A 24,312-nucleotide genomic window follows, 5' to 3' on the forward strand; every position below is an offset into this window, starting at 1 on the left:
GTACAGTCGGATCTTGTACGGCTGCTTATTGAAATGAAAGATGCTGCTAATTGGGGCAACTAAACCTGAATGCCTTTTTCTTATTGAAAAATCTGCAAATAACTAAAGAAAATAACCTCTGATGAAGCACAATAAGACTCCTGAATGAAGCCCTCACAGTTGCAATAATTCAGCTAATCTTTCACAGCCTCAAAATCACAGAACCATGAAGAATTATTGTTCTTCAATAGCAAACCCTCTGAAACCCTTGTCTCAGAAAATTCAAAGCACAAAACCAAGCAATTTCAAATCATTAATAATCAATTGAGGTTGAATTGCTTTTTTCCTCTTATAACCCCAAATGGCACGAATTCCCAAAAAGGTACACCCAATGTCATTTAAATACATTTAAATGTATTTAGTTCACTATTAATAGTCTAATTTGCTTTTGGGCGTCCAAATTCACTTTTTTAATATTTAAGTGGCTTTTAATTTTAATAAAGTCACTTTATGACTTTATAATATCCATATAAGTTAATTAAATAACTTAACCACTAAAATATTAATATCTCCCTCAATATTCAGTCTTTTGACTTGACGTCAGAAGTTGGGATCAACACTATATAACCCCCATGTGTCCAGGTGCCCTGACTAAAAATAGCTTCACTGTCAGATTAAATTACTATAAATAGTAAGTTCCTCAACTAAGCTCAAGCACTTATATACAAAGGTTGGGGTCAACACTGTATAACCCCCATGTGTCCAGGTGCCCTGACTAAAAATAGCTTCACTGCCAGATTGAATTACTATAAATAGTAAGTCCTCAACTAAGCTCAAGCACTAATATACAAAGGCCAGGAACTGAAACTAAGATTGAACTGAAGACAATGGAGTTACAACAATCTCCATTAACTGCCACTGAGACTCTCTATCCAAACATATTAGCTTACGAGAGTCCAAATAATAGGCTAATCCCTCGAACTCTGATGCTCACGAAAATGGGGACATTACAATAAGTAATTTTCTTGCACTCTCAAAGTAAAATTGGTACCAAGAATAATAAGGTTTATAGTTCTTCCCCTGAGATTAAGCGTGTCCAGCCACAGCAACATACAAAACTTCATTTTCTTGAGTGTTTTTCTCTTTCTTTGGCACTTATTAGGAGTAAAATCTAGTTTATGTCTACATCAGCATTTGGTCATCAACATCCATTGAAATATTTCAGCCTAGCATGTATGTTGAATGTTAATGTTGACTTACTTCTAATATCATCCAAATCATACAAATATTACATCAAGATATTAACGCTTATTGACATACTAGTGATATGATTATCTCAAGGTTGTGGATGTAGTTGAGTATCTAGGTGGTTCGACCACAGACACCCTTCTATACTATGTATGAGGCATATGATGAGATCGTCATTAAGAGTATCCAATTCTAAGCATACAGTGCAAGCTGTGATCTAGCCAAGCTAAACAATTACATTATTGCAGACTCACAATATTGAAGCTTGCAACAACATACCTAGATCTAACTAATCACAACTTTTAACTCAGTTACAGATCCACATTTGTCTCCCACTTATCAACATTACTTGTTTCTTGGCAATTTTTAATTAGTCAGCTAAACATTATATTCAAGTGTTCCATAAACTTTGGACCAAACCATGTATGAAGGGCAATGGAACATATATGATCCTAAAGTTTCACAGTATTTCTACAGGAAACTCATTCCGAAATAAAACACCTTCAGGCATACTAATCTCAGCTGTTCGAAGAGATGCTTCAATAGTCCACGGCCCAAGCAATAATGGAGATACAGCAACAAAGCCAGTTCATGTACAAGTAACTGTTAAACATTGCTACAGTACAATCAACTTATTATTCTTTCTCAACTTCTTCAACAGAATTTAAATTTTATGTCATCAAATCTTCAAAATTTCATACAAAGTCGGCATGATCCCAATGATTATTTTTCACATAAGAAGAATATTCAAGACAACCCTCAAATTCTAAGTGGTACAAGGCTAACATGACACTAATTTCTCAAAACAGGATCATTTTATCCATGGAGATGCAGGTGTCTAGGAATAATTCATGACACAATGATGTGGCCTCATGAAATGCCAAACAAGATAATTTTAAATTGGTGGGTGCTAATATTTAAATAAAGATATGCTTTATTTTTTCATGCTTCTTCCCTTTAGGTTACTTGGAAGAGACATACACCTTGAATTGGACATCCAAGTGTGCCAACCATATGAGATGTAAACTTGTGAAGCACTGTTTAAGCTACCTAAATGACCTCCTTTGTTACAAGTAATTCAAATTTGATTGATCTTTGGCCCGCCACTCCAAGTTCATCTAGGTACTATAAACTACAGCTTCCATCAGTTCCAAGATGCTCTAGACATTCTAATTCCTCTATGTAAATATCTAGCCCACTGAAATCATCAACCAAGTCTACAGCAGGTAATCCTACTTGGATGCCTCCCCTAACATAACTAGGTTGCCCTAGCCTGGCATCCACTTATGCCTCACTAAAACATCTTGTTGAAGCCCTTTCTAAGGTGTTACAATTATGTCTCAAAATTTATACTTATCAGCCTTCAATGGACATTCTGGCAAGATATATCCCTCTCTTCTACTTGGATTATCCAAGAAAAAAAATTCCTCTTCTAAATGATCCATATGGATGTCCTCACAAACAGCTCCAATTCCTTTAGCTTTCCTGCATGTACAACAATTGCTGAAAGTATCCTTATTTGTTGAGGTGACTATTTTATACTTAGAATCATCCACAGAAGGATGTATCTCTCTTAATCAATAAGTCACCCTAAGTAGACAACTTCATTACCCTAGGAAAAAGAAATTTTTAATAGGCTCTCTTCCATACATCCAGCACATCTCATGAAACCCTTTTCTCTGCTCTATGTAGCACAATGTTGATCAAAGTCCAGATTGGCCCCAATTGCAGTAGGAAATTATTGTGATTGTTAGTTTGAAAAAGTAAAAATTGTCTTATACTGATTCACCACCCCCCCCCCAAATATAAGCTTGTGCTCATCAATTGGCATTAGTGCATGACGAATATCCTAAAGCTAATCAAACTCTGTACATGTCCATGATTGGAAGTTTATTATATGTGACTACTACAAAACCTAATATTATGCAAATAGATGGTTTGGTAGCATAGTTTCAGGTAACACAAAAGGAAACTCGTGCAAGCAATCAAAAGAATATTAAATATCAGAAGAATATTCAAATATCTAAAGGGCACTATAGATTATGGATTGTGGTATCCAAGAAGTGAAGATTTCACCCTTACAACATATATGGATGCAGATCGGGCTGACAGTATTGATGACAAAAAAAAGTATTAGTAGAGGAGCATTCTTCCTTGCTAACAATCTTGTATCTTGTTTGAGTAAGAAACAAGCTTCAGTTTCTTTATCTACAGCAGAGGTAGAATACATCGCACAAGCAACTTTTTGCACACAAGTTCTCTACATGAAACAAACATTGAAGGACATTAAGGTTGAGTATGAGCGTCCCATCTCCATATTCTATGATGATACAAGTACAATCAACATCTCAAAGAATCCAATTATGCACTCCAAGACAAAGCACATTCCAATCAAATATCTTAAGCTTAAGAGCAGATGGTTGATCAGCAAGTGAAGTTGGAGTGCATTGCTATATAGGAACAGATTGCAGACATTTTCACGAAGCTCCCTTCGAAAAGAGAGTTGAGTACTGTTGGTGTCTGTTTTATCATCTACCAAACATTAGGATAGGATACCCGAAGGCATTCAATCCTCTCCTGAAAAATCACTACTGATTCCAAGGTCTATATGGGCGAACAAGCGACTTTAGTGGAATAGTTTCTTGGGTAGTGTATGCTGAAATTTCAAGGGGGACTTACGTTTAACAAGTATCTTGAACTGCTGGACTTAGATGGATTTAGCATTTTTAGGCTCTTCTTTTTTTCTTTTTTTTTCTGGGGATTTAGACTTTCAAAAGAAAGGGAAAAAGGGACAGGGTTTGAGAAGGCTAATCTAATCCTACAATTTTGGAGACGGTATCAACTGGGTGCTATCGAAAAACCAAACCTTGCTTCGCCACACTAGGGACAACTACACAAAGTCGGTGCAATCTTCGATGGGTTGTGCTTATGATCGTGATGTTGGGATGCACAGAGGACGGGCTCAGACTAACTTTGCACGATAAGATGGAAATCATCCATTTACCAAAAGTATGAGCGGAGATACACCATCAATTGACACTTATCAAATCCTTCATTCAAATTAACAACAATGAAAGCAAATCTAAATTAACTCTAACTAAGTGTTGAGGCAATTGAAACCATGCAAATCATTCAAATAATAGAGATTACAAAGCAGCGCACATGCAATATATTATCTGGAAATGACCTTAAGCAACAATACATCAAAAACCTCACACTCTCCAAATGAGAGGAGGCAACCTTATATAGTTTTTCAAAATGAATGAATGGCCGAGATCAAACAGCAATCAAGGACCACTTTAACCCTAATTAGGGTTTCCCAAAATACTATCAGCTCAAACAAATGAATGAGTGACATGTGGCGCAGTTGCCAATTTCACTGAGGTGAGTGGCCACTTTCTTCTTTCAAAGATTCAACGTATCTGGACGCAATGAGCTTGACCTCCTCCATGGTGACACTTGGCAAACCGCTAATCTAGAAGTCGATGAGGTCCACATCATCGATATATGTGGCAAGGATGCCTTCCCATTTGACTGCTTGGGTGAGGAAGTTCTCATCGATGGAGAGGAAGTTTGCAATCTTTGAAAGATTGCCTTTGTCAATCATCCTTGAATCCCGGAAGAAACTTGCCTAAATCCTGGCTCTCAGGTTCTCTGCTTGTAAATGCTTTTCCCTTAGGCTTTCTTTCTTCCAGATCTCTGACGCCACACGGAATACCTTGCCCAAGATCTTTCTAATACTTGCCTCTGTCTCAAAGCACTTGGTCTCGGATTTCTTCAAAACCTCAATCCAAGTGACTAGAATATAGTACCACGTGCTGAAGTCATACCTGTCTCCTATCTGTATGATGCCTATCCACTAAGCTTCTCTTCGACATGCCTCGGATAACCTTCAAATGAGGGAGTATTTCATTCTGAATTTTGTCCACCTCTTCCCAATTAGAGGCTAGATCCTGGATACGATCAATCAATAAAGAAGTTGCCTCGTGTGTCGATACTAAGTTTTCTACCAGTGTGTCAGCACGCACTGAAGCGTCTGAAATCCATTCCTTTTCTTGAGTGTACGAGCCCTTCATATCATCATAGTCCTTCATCGATCCCTGCTGAAGAGGCTGTGGTGGAGTAGCCGGGACTTCAAGGTTGAGTGGGCTGGTAAGATGGAGAACATACTTCTTCCACTGTTGGTTCTCTTCTTCAACCTTCTTCCTCTTTTCCTTTTCATGAGCCAGCCTCGTCTTTAGAACGTTGCAGGAATCATCAAAATATTGGATCTCTTGGTCCTAGGTGGGCTTACCCAGCTCTATGGCAGTAACCTTGTAATCATCTGCGGTGACATTGTCTCTAGTCTTCCCTTCTTTGGGCACCGCTATCTGGACTGTCCTGAATCCGGCACTGTCTCTCTGAATTAGGGAAAACTTCCTAGCGGGTTTGGGTGGTTTAGCTATAGCGGGTTCATTCACCTTCTCCAGGAATGTTGCGGTGACCTCCTCAGTTGAGTGGGCCTCTTTGGGAACCTTGGCCTTTATCCTTGCTCTCAGCCAATCCGGAATGGTTGATTGTTCTACATCTGCCTCTCCTGGGTTTGTTGGTATGCCATCCAAGAAGATTATAGGTGCTTCAATTTGCTCTCTATCTGGACTTTGGAAGACCTTTTCCACTACTTCCTCAACTGGCTGGGAAAGCACTCTTACTTCATCATCAATCACACAGATGTTCATCTCTTGCTCCCCAGTTGCACTCTGATCGGGCGCAATGGAAGCAGCACTGAGGATGGAGTGACTCTCGCTGGATTCTCTTCTCTCACCTACAACCCTTTCCCTGTGACCTTTGTGGAGCTTCCAACCAACTCCTTCCTCTTTTGAGACCCAACACTTTCTAGATTTCGAGCATCACCGACGGAGGTACAAGGATTGACGGATAGAGTATCATCTACTCCCATTAATTCATAAGTCAAGGTCACACCTTTGGCCTTCAACTGTTTTGTCTTTTCAAACGCCCACCACCTTGAATACTCAACCACCGACCTCATGAGGTCTGCTAGATCTGATTTCTCTCCCTCTGTCCAATCTATTAAGACTAAGGGTCCATTTTTCATCTTCTCAAAGCCCTGCTGCTGAAGTTCTAGGCTTTCTTCTACCTGATCGGCAACCCTGAATACTTCTGTTGCTCTCACCATACCCAATGGGATTCTTGACCAGAATCTCTGCCTGATCTCGAAGCTATCGACTGCATTAGCCCAGTAGTCTTCTAGATCCAGTCTGTGCTCAAACGTTGTTCCTTCAATCTTCTTTATCCTATGGAATGGATCGAAATCTTTTCTTGCCTTGTATTGATAGAAGGGATACCAGGCCTATGATGATGGACATGTTTCCAGCCCATTACCGATTGTAAGTGAGGACGTCCCTGCCTTCTTTTGCTTATCCCTTTGAATCACTATATACTCCTCCAATTGTCTCACAACCTCGAGCAACACCACTCGGTTGGTAGGGTAAGCTAGAAGCTTGTATGGAGGCCCGGAGAATCCCTGAATTCGGAGGTAAGTGAATTTTGGATATTGGATGTACCAACACCCGAACCGATCGATGAAGTCCATAGACTCTTGAGAGAGCCTCTGGTGCAGGCCACCTTGAAGTGTCCGGGTAATGTGCATCAGGAAGGTATCATTCACCCTTTTGAAATGGAATTTCTCCTCCATGTGGAGCTGGGGATAGCAATCGTATACTGGAAACTGGTTCTCCTTGTTCCCAACTTCTCCTCTACAAGTGAGACCTCTGTACCTGTAGGTCCTAGCCAAAGAATAAAACAAGTAAGAACTCATGAAGAAAGTCCTATTCGTCTCCAGGTTCCTTAGCTGGCTGTCTAGGTTGTCGCTGATCATCCAAGCCCAGTCTATCATTTTTACTCCATTGATTATTTCATTAATGAAATAATACATCCAAGGTTCGAATGGAGCTCCCTGAGGATTTCCTATTATTCTATTGAGCAGGACAATCATGTCCCCAATGTCCTCCTTGAAGTATGCTCGCACTAGGTTCTTTCTCTAGAGTTTAGAGGCGCCCTTCCTTGGCTTGTCTAGCCAGGAATGGTTAACTATGGCATCGTATTCCTCTAGGTGGTCATGGTACAGACTATCAGCTACGTCCTTTGTCATATACACTGTGTTGTGGTACTCTGGGATCCTGAAGGCCTCTCTGATGGCCTCATCGCTGACATTCACCAGCACTCTTCCATCAGGTGCAACAATGTCCTTACTGATGGGGTTGTAGTGTTTGGCACATTCGACTACTAGTTCATTGCACTGCATGGTGGGGAGGAAGCCAGCGGCATGCACGATACCACTCTTCATCATCTTTCGCGCAATGGTGGTAGGCACAAGGTTGTCCAAACCAAACATTCGCTTCTTAAATTCCCTCAGGTTGATGTGTCTGAGGTTGGTGTCGCTGATGTTCTTCCACTTTGAAGTCATTCTCGACTCTGGAGGAGCATCTTTGTCTACCTGGAATTTCATAATGTCTGGGGCCTGCAAGCAAATAATGAAATTTTAAAGTTAGAAAATGATTTGCAAAGTTTTGAAAATAACGGGGCTGCAAAATGGCTAAGTGTTGGAAAATTTTCCATTTTATTCTCATACTTAGCCATAAAAATCGAATTTCCACCTAAAAACCCTCAGTCTTAAGGCTGGTTGTGGTTACCACCAAGTGTCAAAACTTTCAAAAAAAAAATTCGTACTTAGCAAAAAAAAAAATGATTTTCTTCCTCCAAAATTTTCGAGAAAATCATTTATTAAATTCTGGAAAATATTCAGAAAATTCATAATTTTAATTTCACCTCTGACTTGGATAGAAGTAAGGCTAGAATTTTCTCCAGAATACTCAGAAAATTCAGAAAAGTTTAGATAATTCTTCCTCGTGCTAGTTGCCTTTCTCCAAAAATCTGTAAAACTTTTGCCAAAAAATATTATCCAACTTCCAGCAATATCTAGAATTTTCTCCAGATGATCTTCAAACTGACATACTTTACTAAGCTCTCCTTAGTAACTTTGAACTTCTTGGTGTAATATTGAAGTTGATAATGAAGTATTTGTAGACAAGGTTAAATCTTCAAGTAGAAACCCTTAAAATCATCCAACTCATACTTCTAATTTGAACTTCATGTTTCCCAGTTTTAAGACAATATCTCATAAAAAACATTCCATTTTGATTTAAGTTTGAAGATATTTATCAATTCTCCAATATTCCCTTTCAAAAAAACTTTCCATTTTGATTTAATATCTCAATAATCTTTCAATATTCTTCTCCTCCAAAAAAAACTTTCCATTTTGGATTTTTTTTGAAGATATTTTCTTCATTTTGGATTTTGAAATTTCTGTGGATTTTTTGACATCACGTTGACTTGGTTTGACCTTCCATGTCTAGGCGGACTCTTGGAAGTTTATCTTCATCTTCTCCAAGTTTTGGCGGACTTTGGAAGGTCTTCCCATGTGTATGGCGGACTTTGGAAGGTGTTGGTGGCATCACACACATGGCGGAGTTTAGACATAGCTATCTCCCATGGCTTAGGGCGGAGTTTAGAACACATCCCCTAGGGCAAACTTTAGACCTTACCCCTGGGCACCCTACACACATGGCGGACTTTGAGGGCCCTCTAGCTTAGGCGGACTTTGAAGACTCCTTCATGACCTCCCAACCTATGGCGGAGTTTAGACTTGGTGCTCTTGGGCGGACTTTGGTGGCTTCTCCACCTTGGGCGGACTTTGTAGGCTCTCCCTACCTTGGGCGGACTTTGGAGACCTCTCCTCATGACCCTCCTAGCCTATGGCGGACTTCAGGCTAGGCTCCTCATAGCTCTCTTACCTTGGGCGGACTTTGGAGGTTGCTCTTGGGCGGACTTTGTAGGCTCTCCCTACCTTGGGCGGACTTTGGAGACCTCTCCTCATGACCCTCCTAGCCTATGGCGGACTTCGGGCTAGGTTCCTCCATCACTTTGGGTTGTACCCCTATGCACCTTACACACATGGCGGACTTTGAAGGTGCCTCCTACATGGCCTCCAAGACAGTGGCGGACTTTGGGGAGTGCTCCCACATGACCTCCCAATGCATACATGGCGGACTTTGGTGGTTGCTCCATGCAAGGCGGTCTTCAACACATCCTCTCATGGGCGGACTTTAGAGTGTTGGCCATCATGGCCTCTTCAACACATGGCGGACTTCTGGATGGCCTCATTTGTACCTGCAAAAAAACCCTTTGTTAGCCAGACTTAGAGGATTTTTAGAAAAATTTCAAAATTTAACTGGATTAACTTGAAATTTGAAATCCATGCCTAGGTGGATCGTCTGAAGCAACAAAAGCCTAAAATCTAGGGATTTAGCTTTTTAGGTCGAAACTTGGAGTTTTCGAGTTCCAGTCGAAGCTGGTCAGTGGTGAAAGTGTAAACCCTAGGTTTGCATCCCAAAAAAGCAAAAAGCCTAAAATCTAGGGATTTAGCTTTTTTAGTTCAAAACTTGAAATTTTCGAGTTCCGGTCGAAGCTGGTCAGTGGTGAAAGTGTAAACCCTAGGTTTGCATCCCGAAAAAGCAAAAAGCAGACATCCCTAAAAAATAGGGAAAACTTTCTAAAAATAGTCATACCAAGGATTGGGCTAAAAATGCCAAAAACGAAACTTCCTAAAAAAATAGGAAAAAGCAAACTTTCTAAAAATAGAAAGTTGTCCAAATTCGTCCAAATCAATTGCGATCTTTGTCCTTTGGCCTTTCTAAGCACTCTGGTGGTGTTCACACTTCGGAATCACGTAACTTGCAAAAACTAACTTTCAATCATCAGGGCCTGAAATGCTCTAAACTGGACAAGGCTTGGTGAAACTGCAGCAAAAGGTCACAGGACACTAACAAAACCCTAGAAAGCAAGAAAAGAGAGGGTCCCCATTTGCAATGGGGCGATGTGTGAAAAAGGTCACAACAAGTACACAAAAGAGAAATTGGGAGCGATATCAATCTCATCCTATCACTAAGTTTTTTAGAAGTAGCATGTGTTAAAGGGTAGCTATTCATTTTCTTATCTTTTAACCAAAAGACCCTTTGCCATTGATGTGAAAGGGGGAGGAATAGAATTAGGGGGAATATTTTAGTCAAGGGGAGAAGTTTATTCCTGTTGCATTCACAAGATTTCTTTTGAGAGGTTGCCATGAATGACAAAGGGGGAGATTGTTGAAAATATTGTTGTCATTGATGTCAAATGGGAATAAATGTGAAGACGATTTATTATTGATGTCAAAGGAGGTTTGATTAGAAAATATTTATTGAGTTCCAAAGATAAATACTTGAATTCTAAGGGCTGGCCAACCTGTGTATTAATAATAAAAGAAATTTATCTATGTGCAAAAGCTGGCTGACAACATTAGTGAAATTAAATTAAAATTATTATTTTCATATGAGGTTGACTTCTTGGGTGAAAAGGCGTGATTGGGGTATAAATAAAAAGATGAAGTTGAGGTAAGGACATCAAGCAATTAACGAAATATATTGCAGAACTAAAAGCAGATTTAAGGCAGACCTTCAAGGTGATTTAAGGCAGATATAAGGCAGACCTTCAAAGTGATTTAAGGAAGATTCATTGAAGACCTTTCTAGGAGTTATATGGCAGATTTTCTGAGGGGATTTGTAGCACATTTGGAACAGGACTAAGAGCAGATTTGGAGCAGACTTAAGAGTGGTCTTATAGCACATTTATCAAGGTAATCTGTAGCAGATTTGGAGCAGATTGAGCAGACTTAAGAGCTGATTTATATCAGATATCAAGGAATATTTGAGCAGATTTGTTAGAGCAGTTTTTGAGCAGACAAAGACTTTCTTGTGATTGAGGTTGGTGCCTCATATTGGAGAGGTCGGTGCCTCATATTGGGGAGGTTGGTGCCTCCTATCAAAAGAGATTAATGTCTCTTGTTGAGTCAGTGCTCAGTTGTGATGATTGGTGTGGCCAATGGGTTGTTGCCTACGAAGTTTGTCAAAATAGTTTATATAAGAAAATCTATTTTGCTCCACATAAATCATGTGTTTTTCTCATTTTGCATAATTTTTAGACCTTACGTGAATGATGTTGTGCAATTGATATCATTGTGGTTGTCAGTTTGAAAAAGTAAAAATTGTCTTATACTGATTCACCCCTCCCCCCAACCTTAGTATAATCTTGTGCTCATCAAACTAGGGGAACTAGATATCCTAACGTATCCCTTAAACCTTCCAAAGTTCATTTATTTACACATACTGATATCAGTCCCTCTAAATGATATTCAAATCAATCCAATTGCCTACTAACTATACTTAAAGGACCAAATGTAGGATATAATATTCCTCAATTTTCAATACATCTCACCGAAGAAGCTTTTTCCCTTTTCATTAAATAAAAAAATGTGCTGAAAAGCTGACTTTGAGAGAATCGCATTCATCCTCCCTTGCCAAATCAAACTTTGTGGGGTTCTATCTAAATTTCTTGTCCCATTGTTTTCTTAAGTTGAATCTTAAGGACTTGTTTCATTTATTTATTTTAAGATTTTATTTTATCTAGCATCTGGCATTAATTATGCAAATATGAATTGTTTCCAACTTAATAAAATATGTTAATCATTAGACTTTCCTTTTTAACAGTGGGATCTTTCTCCATCTTCCTTCTGTGCTACTAATTGAATGCCAAACTGTGAAACTTCATGACATAGAAAGCATTATCTACCGGATGAAATGTCCAAGCGTTCATGGAGGGGAGGATGCTCTTCCATCCTGCTTGGAAAAAGTGCTTGTCTGATTCCTTTTAGGCTTCTTTGCTTCACCTCTTTTTACTGCTTAAACACTTGATCATAATTTTCAGGAACTCCTCTGCATTATCAATCATTATTAATTCTAAGGGTTCCATATCAATTATATGCTCATCAGTCTCCAGACACTCATGCAATCACTTTCGTACAGAGGTTGCATCTCACTTGACATGCTTGATTTTCTGCACCTAACATCATCATCATTTCATTAAGCATCCTGACATGTCCAGAATGTGTAAAATGTTTTCAGTTTCACCATCTTCTCTATTTGCAAACTTTCCTGATCAAGTGTCATCAGGGACCTTGTCCTTCACTTCTTTTTGAATACTTTTAATGCTCATCCTCTAGATGGCCTTTCTAAAAACCTCTTATGTATCTTTCTTCCCACTCATTACCTTCACTGGACTTCTTTGTTGGTGTGTTGAACCTTTTTCACTCAGCTTTCTTAGTTACAAGATCAGGAAATATGACCACCTACCTGCAGTTCTACTCTCACAAAATTCACTGATCTGTGGCAGGGTCCTCTTTATTATCGTGGTCCCCAGGACCACACCACCAGAATATTTTCTCAATATTTGATTCTTACTCCAACAATTCCTGCTAAAATGTCCCCCTTTTCACACTTGAAACATTTCGTCATAGGCCAACCCTGGCAATCACTCAGTAAGCCCAAATTTAATTCCTACTTTAAGGTTTTACCCTCACCTTCTTATTCTTTGCCAATTTACCCACAATTATAATTTCTTTTTCCATCTTATTCTTAATTCTGCCGCTATACCCCCACTTGAACATGTCATTATATAAAACTTTAAGATGCATAAGTAGTTTCTATCTCAGTTTCTTTAGCTACAGTGAGTGTGTCCTTGTCCACAATTACTGCACAACTCCATCATTTAACTTTATTAATCTGGCCATCTTTGACAAAGAACTCCACAACTACAAAGGGCTCATCATGATTTTCCCTATGCTGTATGGGCAATCTCACATGAATCCATGATAAATCTTGTTTGTATTGAACCTATATTACTGCTTCCAAATATATGGTCAGTCCAAAATGTGTTTAGTGTTGGCAATTTCATAATCATCTCTATTTGCAAAGTTTCCCAATCAAGTATCACGAGGAATCTTGTCCCTTCACTTCTTTTTAAGTACTTTTGATGTTCATCCTGTGGATACCCTTTTCTAAAGACTTGTCATATTTCCTTCTTCTCACTCATTCCCTTACTTAGAATTCCTTGGTGTGTTATATCCCTCTCAGCTTTCATAGTTTCCAGGTCAAGATTTATGACTTTCACTTAGCTGCAGTTCTCTCACAAAACTCATTGATGTGTGATGGAGACATCTTTATCCTCATGATCACGATGACCACAGCACTAGCATATTTCCTTCATGTTTAATTCTTGTTCCAACCATTCATGCTAAAATGTCCACCATTTTCCACACTTGAACCATTTCATCGTAGGCCAACCTTGGTGATCATTCTGTTAGCCTCTGATTTTAATTCCTAATTTTGATTTTTGTCCTATTCTTATTTTTGGCAATTTTACCCCCATTTATAATTTCATTTCCTATATTGTTCTTAATTGAACCATCATACCCACATTCTAATGTGCCATTAAATAAAACCTGAAAATGGAGAAGTAATTTCTATCTCAATTTAGTCAACTATAATAAATGTGTTTTTTGCCTACAAATACCACAAAATAACTCATTCCTCTCCCCTCATACACTGACTTCATTTTCTGGCCATTTTTGACAAAGTGCTCCAACCATTAAGGACTTGTCACAATTTTCCCTATGATGTATAGGAAATCTCACATAATCAATCTTGTTTGTATTAAACTTATATTTACCGAGTCCAAGTACATGATGTCAGTCCAGAATGTGTAAAGTGTTTCCAGTTTCACCATCACCTCTATTTGCAAACTTTCCTGATCATATATCATTAGGGATCTTGTCTCTTGACTTCTTAAATTGAATACTAACACATTTTCAAAGGTCATTCTCTCGATGGCCTTGCTGAAAACCTCTTATGTATCTTTCTTCTTACTCATACTTCCCTGGGCTTCCTCAAGGGTACGTTGACCCTCTTTCACCCTGCTTTCTTAGTTACTGGGTCGGGATCTACGATGACCTTACCTTCACTACACTTCTATTCTCACAAAATTCACCAGTATTTAGTGGGGAATCTTCATCATTATGATCCCAAAACTAAACCACTAGCATATTTTATTCAAGTTTGATTCTTGCTCCGACAAGTCATGCTAAAATGTCCCCCTTTTCCATGCTTAAACATTTTGGATCATTTAATTCCTAATCTTGACTTTTGCCCTTACTATTTAATTCTTTGCCACTTTACTTGCATTTTTTATTTCTCTTCGTATAGTATTCTTAATTCTGCTATCAATCTCACATTCTTAGATGTCGAGATATAAAACCTTTATGTAGAAGTAATTTCCATTTCAATGTGTGCATCCTTGTCTTCAACCATGGCACAAATTCCTCCCCTCCCATTCATTGATTCCATTAATCTGGCCATATTTGACAACATGCTCTAACCACTAAGGGCACATAATAATTTTCCTTATTTTATGTATAGGCAATCTCAGTAATCAATCTTGTCTGAATTAACAGCTAGAGCTTTATTTACTGCTTCCAAGTATATGGTGTGAGTCCAGAATGTGCAGAGTGTTTTCAATTTCACTGTCATCTCTATTGATCAAGTGGCTTCAAGAATCTTGTCCCTTAAGTTCTTTTTTGAATACTTTGAAAGTTTGTACCCTGGATGGCCTTGATAAAGACCTCTTCCATGATCTTTCCTCTCAATTATTCCCTTCCCTGGGCTTCTTCGATGGTGCATACAACCTCTTTCACTCGACTTTCTTACTTACCAGGTAATACTTTATGACTTTCTTCACTTAGTTGCAGTTCTACTCTCACAAAAGTCACTAGTGTATAGTGGGGCCCTTGTTATCATCATGATCCCCAGGACAACACCACTGTCATATTTTCTTCATGTTCAATTCTTGCTCCAACCATTTATGCCAACCTTTGATTCATGTTTTCAAGACATTCCTCGATTTGCCTAGGGAAGCCAACAGTCAGTAACTTTACAGTTTTACAGAATATTAAAAAACATTCAATTTTTTTTAAAAAGAATTTTTTAAAACAAAATAAACCCTAAAAGGATGCCACCAAGGCCCCCACCTCAAAATACTCTTAAATCCAATGCCTATAATTATTTTTGCATTCACCAAAAGCAGAGGAGGAAATTAGTTAAAGAGGAAGAGGACGTAGAAAGTCTTCTTGCAATCACAGGAAAAGACAAAACTAGGCATGTGCATGACTCAAAGCTTTTTTTTTCATTTTTTTGTAATTTCAAAGTTGTTTTTTGATTCAAGCATTCAAACACATTGACCCATTGGACAATGATTTTTTTCATTGTTCATTGGTTAATATGTTGAAAAATAAAAGGTTTTCTTTGTTGTTTAAATTTTAAATAAGAAGGAATCAAAGAAGTTATTTTTTGGTTTCTCTAATTTGCATCGTGTTTAAAATTGTTATTTTGTTTCTGGCACTTGCCCCAAGTGCTGTTCTTTTTTCTTTTGCAATTGAGGTTTGAAATGCATTTTAAAAGGGCTAAAAATATCGTTGCAATGTTATTGGCACTTGCCATAAGTATTGTTTTTTTCTTATTCTTTTTTTGCAATTGGACTTCAAAAATGCACTTTAAATGGGCCATGGTGCTGCTTTTGATTATATATTGATTTCTTGAGGTTTAGATTACTATTTTGTTTTTGTCACTGCAACATGAATTACAATAATGAGGATTACAACATAATCGAGAAATGGGCAGTGCAAATGAGGACTGGAAAAGAAAGAGGAGGCAATACAAACTAAATTCAGTTGCAGGCACAATGAAATGTAAATGCCCTTCTATGATGTTGGCTCAATGGACCAAGGTGTCATTTAGCAAGAAGAATCCTTTGTGACAGTTTCTCACCATCCGTGATACAAAGAAAGTACAAAAATTCAGTGAGGAATCGGCATTGGAAGTGCAATATTTGCTTTCTTAATTGGAAAGTGAATTTTCATATCACCGAGAAAGAGGTTTGGGTTTGTGGAAAGCTCATACTTGAGTGGAGGGCTAAATTTATGAGATCGTTTCATACGGATTTCTCCATTCCATCGACACAAACAACTTCCTCTAGGACTTCCAGGTTCATTCCTAGTCCTGCAACTCCTAGAGTTCAAGCTGCAACATAGAGATTGTTTTATCTTCCACAAAAGCATGCTATAAAGCAGCCATCAATACAGATTGTGAGGCAATGTGGTTGCATGAATATTGGTCAATTCAACTTGACCAGACAACACTAACCTCACTTTTGCTCAAGATGCTGAAGAATCCAAGCTAGCATGCCAAAACAAAGCATATTATAATTTATCAATTATCAACATTATTCTTGCCAGCTGATCAATAATGAAAACATGTCTGTATTATTGTTCTAAGAGAAGCAAATTGCTGACATAATAACTAAACCTCTAGAAAGAAATAAATTTACCAAATTTAGACATAAACTTGGGATTGTATCTGGTTTAGTCATTAAGAGAGGGTATTAGATATATTATTAGAATAGGCACAATGATTGTTTGAGGATTTTGTAATTAACAGACAGTGTGTGATGCCTACTAGAAGCTTCAAGATTGTTACAATCTTGTTACACAGGGGTTTGTCTGTATTAAGTGTCTGCAAGTTTGTATATTGTAGCATCATACAAAGTAATTTTACCTGCTTGTGCTCCATTTTCTATAGAAACAAGCAACATTCTTGAATACATAAATTTTGTGTCAATAACAAAACTACTAGAAAAAAAAATTGAATACATGATATGCACAAAGAACTAAATCTAATTTCTCCATTATCCATTACCCAGAGATATGTGGCCTAGCAGCAAGATTCTGAACTTATCAGCACAATGGCCTCAGTTCATATTCCAGCAGAGATTGGTAATGCAGCTCATTCTGAAAACGACAGTTGGCTTTTGGCAATTCCCCAATAAATAAGATAATTAAAAACAGACATAATTGGCACACAAGTTACAATCAATTCCATTCCCATAAGGAATTTTAGGCTTTTATGATAATAACATAAATTCATAGTCTAATAACTAAGTGGCTACTTTATGCATCAAAAGAATTTAAGCCACATCAATTAAGTCATTATTACAATTAATACCCATTTCCAATACATATGCTTATTCCATTACAAAAAAAACCTACCTGGACTCTCACTCCCGTATGCAAGAAGGCTCCGCTGTAGCTGAATCAATCGTGACAACATAACAGTAGGCAGTGTCACTGCTCCCAAGAAAATTCCTGATGAAGAACCTGGCCTGGAACAAGAGACACACAAAAAAAACATCAAGTCCAGAGACAGGAAAGAACTATGGATTACTTTTCTGGAAAGTGGATAAGTTGTTCACGGAAAATTTTAAAAATTAGATGCACCAACATGGTAAATGCTAAATAACAGAACTTTTTAGAAAATGAAGAACAACAGGAAAATCTTTCAATTTTAAAAAATTAAGTATACAAGCATTTTTGGGCTAATATTTCAGGAAAATCTCAGGTTTTTCAAATACAGCTTGTAAATTTTGGCTAATCTATTAGCTTTGTGGACATTTTAATAAAAACTTAGCTGATATTTTTTTAAACTCTTACAATGGCAAAATATAATTTTTGAAAACACGGATATTTTTGCTAATGGGCATAATATCTCCTATTTTCAAGTGGCAAATTTTTCAAAAATAAAAACATAACTCAACTTTTTGACACGTAAATTAACATATTAAAACTCTACCAAAATTTACAACCATTAGTAGTCAGGCTTTCATCCCATGGTTCAGAAACTAGCAAAATCTAGTTGTCTCCTATCAGGTTTTACCACTCGTTCTGAGATACCACAATTGTAATCTCACCTCCAACTCTTTCATAAATTGGTGCCTTGGATTAGTGGTATTACAGTTTTTTTTGCAAGTTCAAGAAGTAATGAAGTGCTACCTGAATATTGTCAAACAGAGATGTTGTATTGATGCATACTCATTTTAAGGATTTTTTTTTCCGCAAGGGTTTCTCCACATGAATACTGTCACTTGTATTTACTGCTCTTTGTTCTTTTGCAATCACATACTTAATAATATTGGGTAATCTTAGATTTCAGATATGCATACATATTGTGAAAGTTAATATTGCAATAGTTTCACCTTGATTTCCAACATTTGGTATCAAAGCCAATAGTTCTTTTGAAAACGGAACTTTCTCTTAAGTATTGGAGGCTTTTTGGTTGCAGTAGGAGTTTTTGCATTGTGTGGGTTTTGGAAATCAATGAGAAAGGATTGCATACCATGGCCTCTACCTCTCATCAGGATATTGAGAAGTTCAATATTTCTAGTTAACAGATGTGGAAGTTAAAGTGAAAGAAAGAGATCATTCTTTGTCAAATTCATAAGAATCGAAGCCAGCTACTATGTCTGATGAAGACTGGAAAAAGTTTGACAAGAAGGCATGAGGAATCATGCAGTTGTGTCTTGTAGATTTTGCCCTCTTGATGTTTCAAAGGAGACAACCACATATAAGTTTGAAAGATGATAGGTGATATTCACCAGACTAAAATATTTTGTAACAAGTTATAATCTATGTTACACCAAGTTTCTAGGACACAAGGACGAGGGGACACATTTCGGGGGATGGGATTTTTTGAGGCCATTTTTGGGGACAGCATGGGATGGCACAGGATGGCAGGGGATGGCTATATAAAAATATATATACATTACAAAATCATTCATCATATTGAAATATACATTATAGAATCCTTAAAACACAACAATCTTCATGTTTTCAAACGTTGGAGTGCATTCTTGTGGATAGTTAGTCTATAATATATATACTTTCATTGAAACCCCAATAATTTGTTCAAAGCATGTACTGTTTACAGTGGCAGACCTAAGGAAACTTCCCCGGGCTGTCCCCGTCCTCAAAATGTCCCAGTACGGGGACACCGGCAAAATCCTGGGGACACATCCCCATGTGTCATAGGTTAAAAACCGTTTATATTCTTTAAAATAAAGGATGGTGATTCTATTGCAGATAATATGAATGCTTTTAATTTGATTTTAAGTCGGCTTGCATCAGTAGATGTTAAGATAGAGGGAGAAAATTTATGCACCTTGTTGATCTCAATCTTGGAAAAATCTAATCTTTGCCATTACTGGTAGTGGAGCAGCTCCAAATATGGATAATCTCATTGTCACTCTTATCTCAAAAGAAATGAAAAGAAAATCGATGACTATTGGCTCCCAAGATGCTCTGCATGTCTAGAAAAGATCCAAAGTGAAAGAAGGGCCAAAAGGAGATAAGAATAATGACAAATCTAAGTCATAAGGGCACTCCAAAACCCCAGGGAAGAGCAACATGTTGGAATTGTGGTAAAAGAGGGCAAGTGAAGAATGAATATAAGAATAACTAAAAGAGTGCAGATTGCTCTAGAGAAGTCCTCTGATGATGCTGAAAATGATTCTTTATTCATTTTTGCTAACACTATTCCTGATGATGCTTTGTCTTATTGACTCAAGTTACTCCTACCAGATAACTCCTCATAAGGAGTGGTTCTCTACATACTCAAAATATGATGGAGAAGTTTTTCTTGGTGATAACAGCACTAAGCGGATTGTCAGTAAGGGAAATGTAAAGTTGTGTTTCGGTGATGAAAGAATTCAAACTCTTAATAATGTTTTGCATATTCCAAGACTTGCAAGAAACTTACTTTCCGTATACAAGTTGAATGATTCTAGAATGCATGTTACCTTTGAGAAGTCTAGTTGCAGGTTGGTAAAAAAGAATTTGGTGGTTACTAAAGGATCTCAGATAGGGAATTGTTTAGGCTTAACCCAAATGATTCTAGAATGCATGTGACCTTCAAGAAGTCAGAAAGTGAGCCTAACCCGAATCTTTCTGCTCTTGTATGCTCATTGATGTGTCGTAAGATTTCTCCAATACGCTTCAAACATTTGCTTAAAATGTCCCATAGATCTTGGGGATGGAAGGGTGCCATAATTACTAGATTGGCTCCTCCACAAAGATCCATTTGTTTATTCTCCCTTCTTCTCCTGCTTGGATGCTTTTAAGATCTTCCTCATCATGCCTCGTTTACCTACTTGGATTTCCTTTTGTTTCCCTGTCGAACATTGCCTCTAATTGGCTTTCTTCCTTTCTCTTTTGATAGCCCTTAAAGCTTGTTGACTTAATTCCATTAACTAATTTCCCTCAAGCTAGCAGGAACATGCTCTGATACCACTTGTAATGTCCCTTTTTGGGAGGACACTAAATCTTGCCCAATATACTTGTAGAATTATAGCAGGTTATGTATTTTCAGTCTGTTGTGGTAATTTGGACAGATTCAATTCGATGTTGTTTCCCTCTTTAAATGCACAAGTTTGCTGTTTATATTAATCTGATCTGCTGCCTATACTCCGATATATATATATAAGTGTGTATGAGAATCCTTTCTATTCCATCAAGTCTGATTCTCTGAATATTGATTTAATGTTTCCTCTTCTTTTCCTTCAATGCCTGCTTTATTATTGTTTGCAGATTTGTATTTGTGTTCTGATCTCTTTGAGAAATGTTCATATCATTCTTCCAGATTTTCTTATAATTCTGATTTAGGTCTGCTCCTAAATATACTTTTAATGCTTCAGATATTTTGTTCTATTCCATGGATCCTTCCTTCTCAAATGAAAACTTTTCTACTTTATATCCTCCAATGTGAGGGAGAGTCACACCTCTTCTTAATGGTCATAACCTTTCACAAAAACCACCCTTTGAAAGGGTCACAACCTTTCATCATTGCTGCTCCTTGGAAAGAGTTGCTTCCTTATCTTCTTCCCATTAATGCTTCCTTGATAACTTTGCTCCCCTCTTTCTTCCTTTTTTTTCCTTTTCCCCCAAATGGAGTTCTCTTTCCCTTTTATATCTCATGTTTGAGGGAGTCACAACTTTTCATTTCATGCCTTTTGACCATTCATTAAACTTAACTAAATTTTAATTATATTTTTTATTTTTATTCTGTTATATTTTAATTTATTATTATTATTTATTAATAAATCCTATTTCAACAAAGGGACATTACAATATTATGGGCTATTTTGAGCCAAACTGCTAGCTTTTCACAAGGTTTCCAAAGATTGCATTTACCAAATAGAAAATTTTCAATTTTTATATAAAATGTTAAAAAAGTTATTAAATTCACCCAAAAATTACAATATTTATTAAAATTGCCAAACAAGGCAACTTTATTTTAAAAAAACATCAGACAGGTTTTAATCTAAAATGTAAATAAAATTATTTAGATTTGCAAAAATTTACAAATTATGGACAGTACATTTGTCCATCCCCTATATATTCCCACCTGCAAAGAAATTTGTAGAAGGTTAGAGCTATAACATGTACAATGCCAACACAGCTCACGAACTTAATCATGTCCTAAAAGTACAATGTTACAATCACCTGTTTTTTAATTGAATTGCTTCGAAGCTTGAAAATTGAATTCAACATTTTGGGTTAAAAACACACCCAAAAACCACAGCAAAGCAAGGTAAATATTGTGGGCTATTTTGAGTAATATCGCTTGTTTTTCACAAAATTTTCAATGATTGTATTTGCCAATTATCAAATTTAAATTTTTATATAAAATGTAAATAAGATTATTAAATTCACCCAAAGTTACAAACTACTGAAAACAAATTTTTCATTACTTGTGGTCATTAGATAAACCTTGTTCAGAGATCTAACATAAATAAGGGAAACGCCGGGACTTCACCAATCTAATATACCCTGAAATTGCCAATTAAAACACCTAAAATGCAAATAAGGTTATTAGATTCGCCATAATATAGAAGTAATAATAATAAAAAAATCCACTTTCCAGAAAACAATTAAAAGTTTTGGGAACTTCCAGCATAAATATGGCCTACACAGGTCAAAAAAAGATTGGTAATGTTCGGCTTACTCCCAAACTCTATTAATGAGGTCAAAACCTAGAGCTACAGATTTTGAATAATATATAAGGCAAATAGAATGAAATTCCCTTTTGGAATGGTGTCTGGCTTGGCTGCAAGACCTTAACCTTTACCTCTTACATAGAGATCACCAACCAAATTATGTCTAATTTAGATCGTCAATTGCAAAAACTCTGTCTTGGCATGAATTGAATTGCATCCGGTGCTGAAGGGAGTCGAACTGGGTATGCTGGCATTGCAATTCTAACATAATTTGACATGTTGTGGATAAATTTTTGCAGTCAGCAATAAACCCGAAGAGAATTTTACTGTAATTGTTATAGATATTGTTACCTGGGGTTAAGGCGCTGGATTTTAAATTGGTGGGCAGCGTGTTCTGCTTTGAGCTGGACGAATAAAGCAGCGGCACATAAAGAGAGGAGTCCTCCACACTCCCATGAGAGAAGACGAGGCACCACCGAAACCACCCTGGTAATGACCATTGCCACCACAATTGACTCCCCTCGGCTTCCCATCTTTGATTTGTTTTCCTGTTTGAATTTTTCAGCAGATCGATCTGATTTTTATGTAATTACGCGTAAATTGGCCGTGTTTAGAGCAGACAATGGACAGTATATTTGAGGATGTTACGCGGAAGGAAACTGGAAACTCGATTGGGATTACTATTGGGAGCGGATTTTAAAAATTCTGATGTTGGTCGCTCTTAGTTTTGCTGACAAACGGTGGGCATCCTCAAATAGTGGGGATCGTTAGGCCATCACGCAGGTATATCCTCGGAAGAGGTCAGATCATTTTGACCAAAAAATAGCGTATGACCACGGGAATCCGCAGCATACCTGTTATTTTTTATCAGTAATTTAAGTCACATTCAAATTCCAAAATTTGTAACTTAACAAGAGTCGTATAGCCTAAGCTTCCTCTCGATAAGATAGTAGTTGTTTTGTAGTGTTTCCCGATACGAGTTGACATATGTCAATGGGGATTAGATTATAATATGCATATGGGTAATAGAGTAGTGGGTCTTTATAATTTGATTTATAGGTCTGCTTTATATAAGGCAGAGATTAATGTTTTCAGCGTCATTATTCTGAATTAAATTGTTTGTTATTATTGATTTTTTAGTTCCTAGAGAGATTAATGTTTTCAGCATCATTAATTTAAATTAAATTGTTCTTTCACAAATTATTGAGACATTTTAAGTTATAGTTAAACTATAGTCTTATGTTTTTTAATTATTATAGTAATTTTTTAAAAAATATTGAGCATTTTATGATTGGTTGCTTAGATTTCATTAGGGTTTTTTTTTTAAATTGGATTAAAAAAATGGTGAACAAATGATCTACAAAAATTAAAACCTATATTATAATGTTTATTACATGCACAACTTCTTAAAGGCAACAATAACACTACAACTTGCTAGCAACACTCTTAGTGTTTGTGGCATTCACTCTTAATATTTTGGCCAAAGGTAAAATCTTATCTTTGACATTTGTCTAGATAGGGCTTTTAATTTGTTTTAGTTTCAAAATTTTCTAATCCTTTGATTTTTGTGGAGTAGTTTTTCTCGTTGTTGAATGCACAGGTGCAAAGAGAGCATGGTAAAATATTAATAGCAGAACTAACTAGTCTTGAATCTGAGAACATAACTACGTAAGTATCAAAACTCTAGCATGCTCTATCAAAACCCTAATATATTTCTTTACCAACAAGAGAACTGGTTGTAGCACTTGTCACATCTATGCTCCTAGGTTTAGAAAGTACAAAGCACTTGCACAAATCTTGGGCAAAACATCACTTCTACCATTTGATTTTTCTTGCCCTAAATCACCATTTTCGACACTCCTATTATTTTCAGGAGGCTACCTTCGCCAAAAATAGCCGGTATACTCTCAAGTGCATTGTATGCTCTCTTTTTGTTGTTGTGGTTTTTCCTCTGCCATCGCTTTGAGTTAAGTTGTGAGCCAATCCCAAAGAAAATCAAGAGAAAATGAAATCTAAGGGTCTAGTCACGTGAGTAAACAAGGGTGTTAATTGGTGACTAAACAAGGTTGTTAATTGCTTCGCTATTATTTTTGTCCACAATCACAATGTCATTCTTGTACCCTTCCCTGTGCCCACAAATGATTTCACCCTTCTCATCAGCAACTGTTATAACAAAAACCACAAGGTAGCTTCAAGTCCTACAATTGCATATATTCTTGATCG

General features: G+C 37.1%; 1 protein-coding gene across 2 annotated transcripts in view; it reads right to left on the reverse strand.

Moving 5' to 3' along the window:
* Positions 1–23,020, reverse strand: part of LOC131077488 (dolichol kinase EVAN) — a 65,396-nt gene extending 42,376 nt beyond the window's left edge. The window contains exons 1-2 of one of the 2 annotated variants that reach the window (XR_009113590.2): positions 22,441–23,020; positions 17,312–17,424 (exon numbers count right to left, since the gene is read on the reverse strand). Coding sequence is in view for 1 of the 2 variants with exons in the window: in XM_058014984.2 (XP_057870967.1) it covers positions 17,312–17,424; positions 22,441–22,622 (295 nt within the window). In the remaining variant the exon portion in view is untranslated. The remainder of the gene's footprint in view (positions 1–17,311; positions 17,425–22,440) is intronic. The other variant, XM_058014984.2, reaches the window with a different exon arrangement.
* Between the last annotated feature and the right edge of the window lie 1,292 nt (positions 23,021–24,312).

Source organism: Cryptomeria japonica, chromosome 10 (genome assembly GCF_030272615.1).
Source record: "Cryptomeria japonica chromosome 10, Sugi_1.0, whole genome shotgun sequence".
Taxonomy (NCBI): domain Eukaryota; kingdom Viridiplantae; phylum Streptophyta; class Pinopsida; order Cupressales; family Cupressaceae; genus Cryptomeria; species Cryptomeria japonica.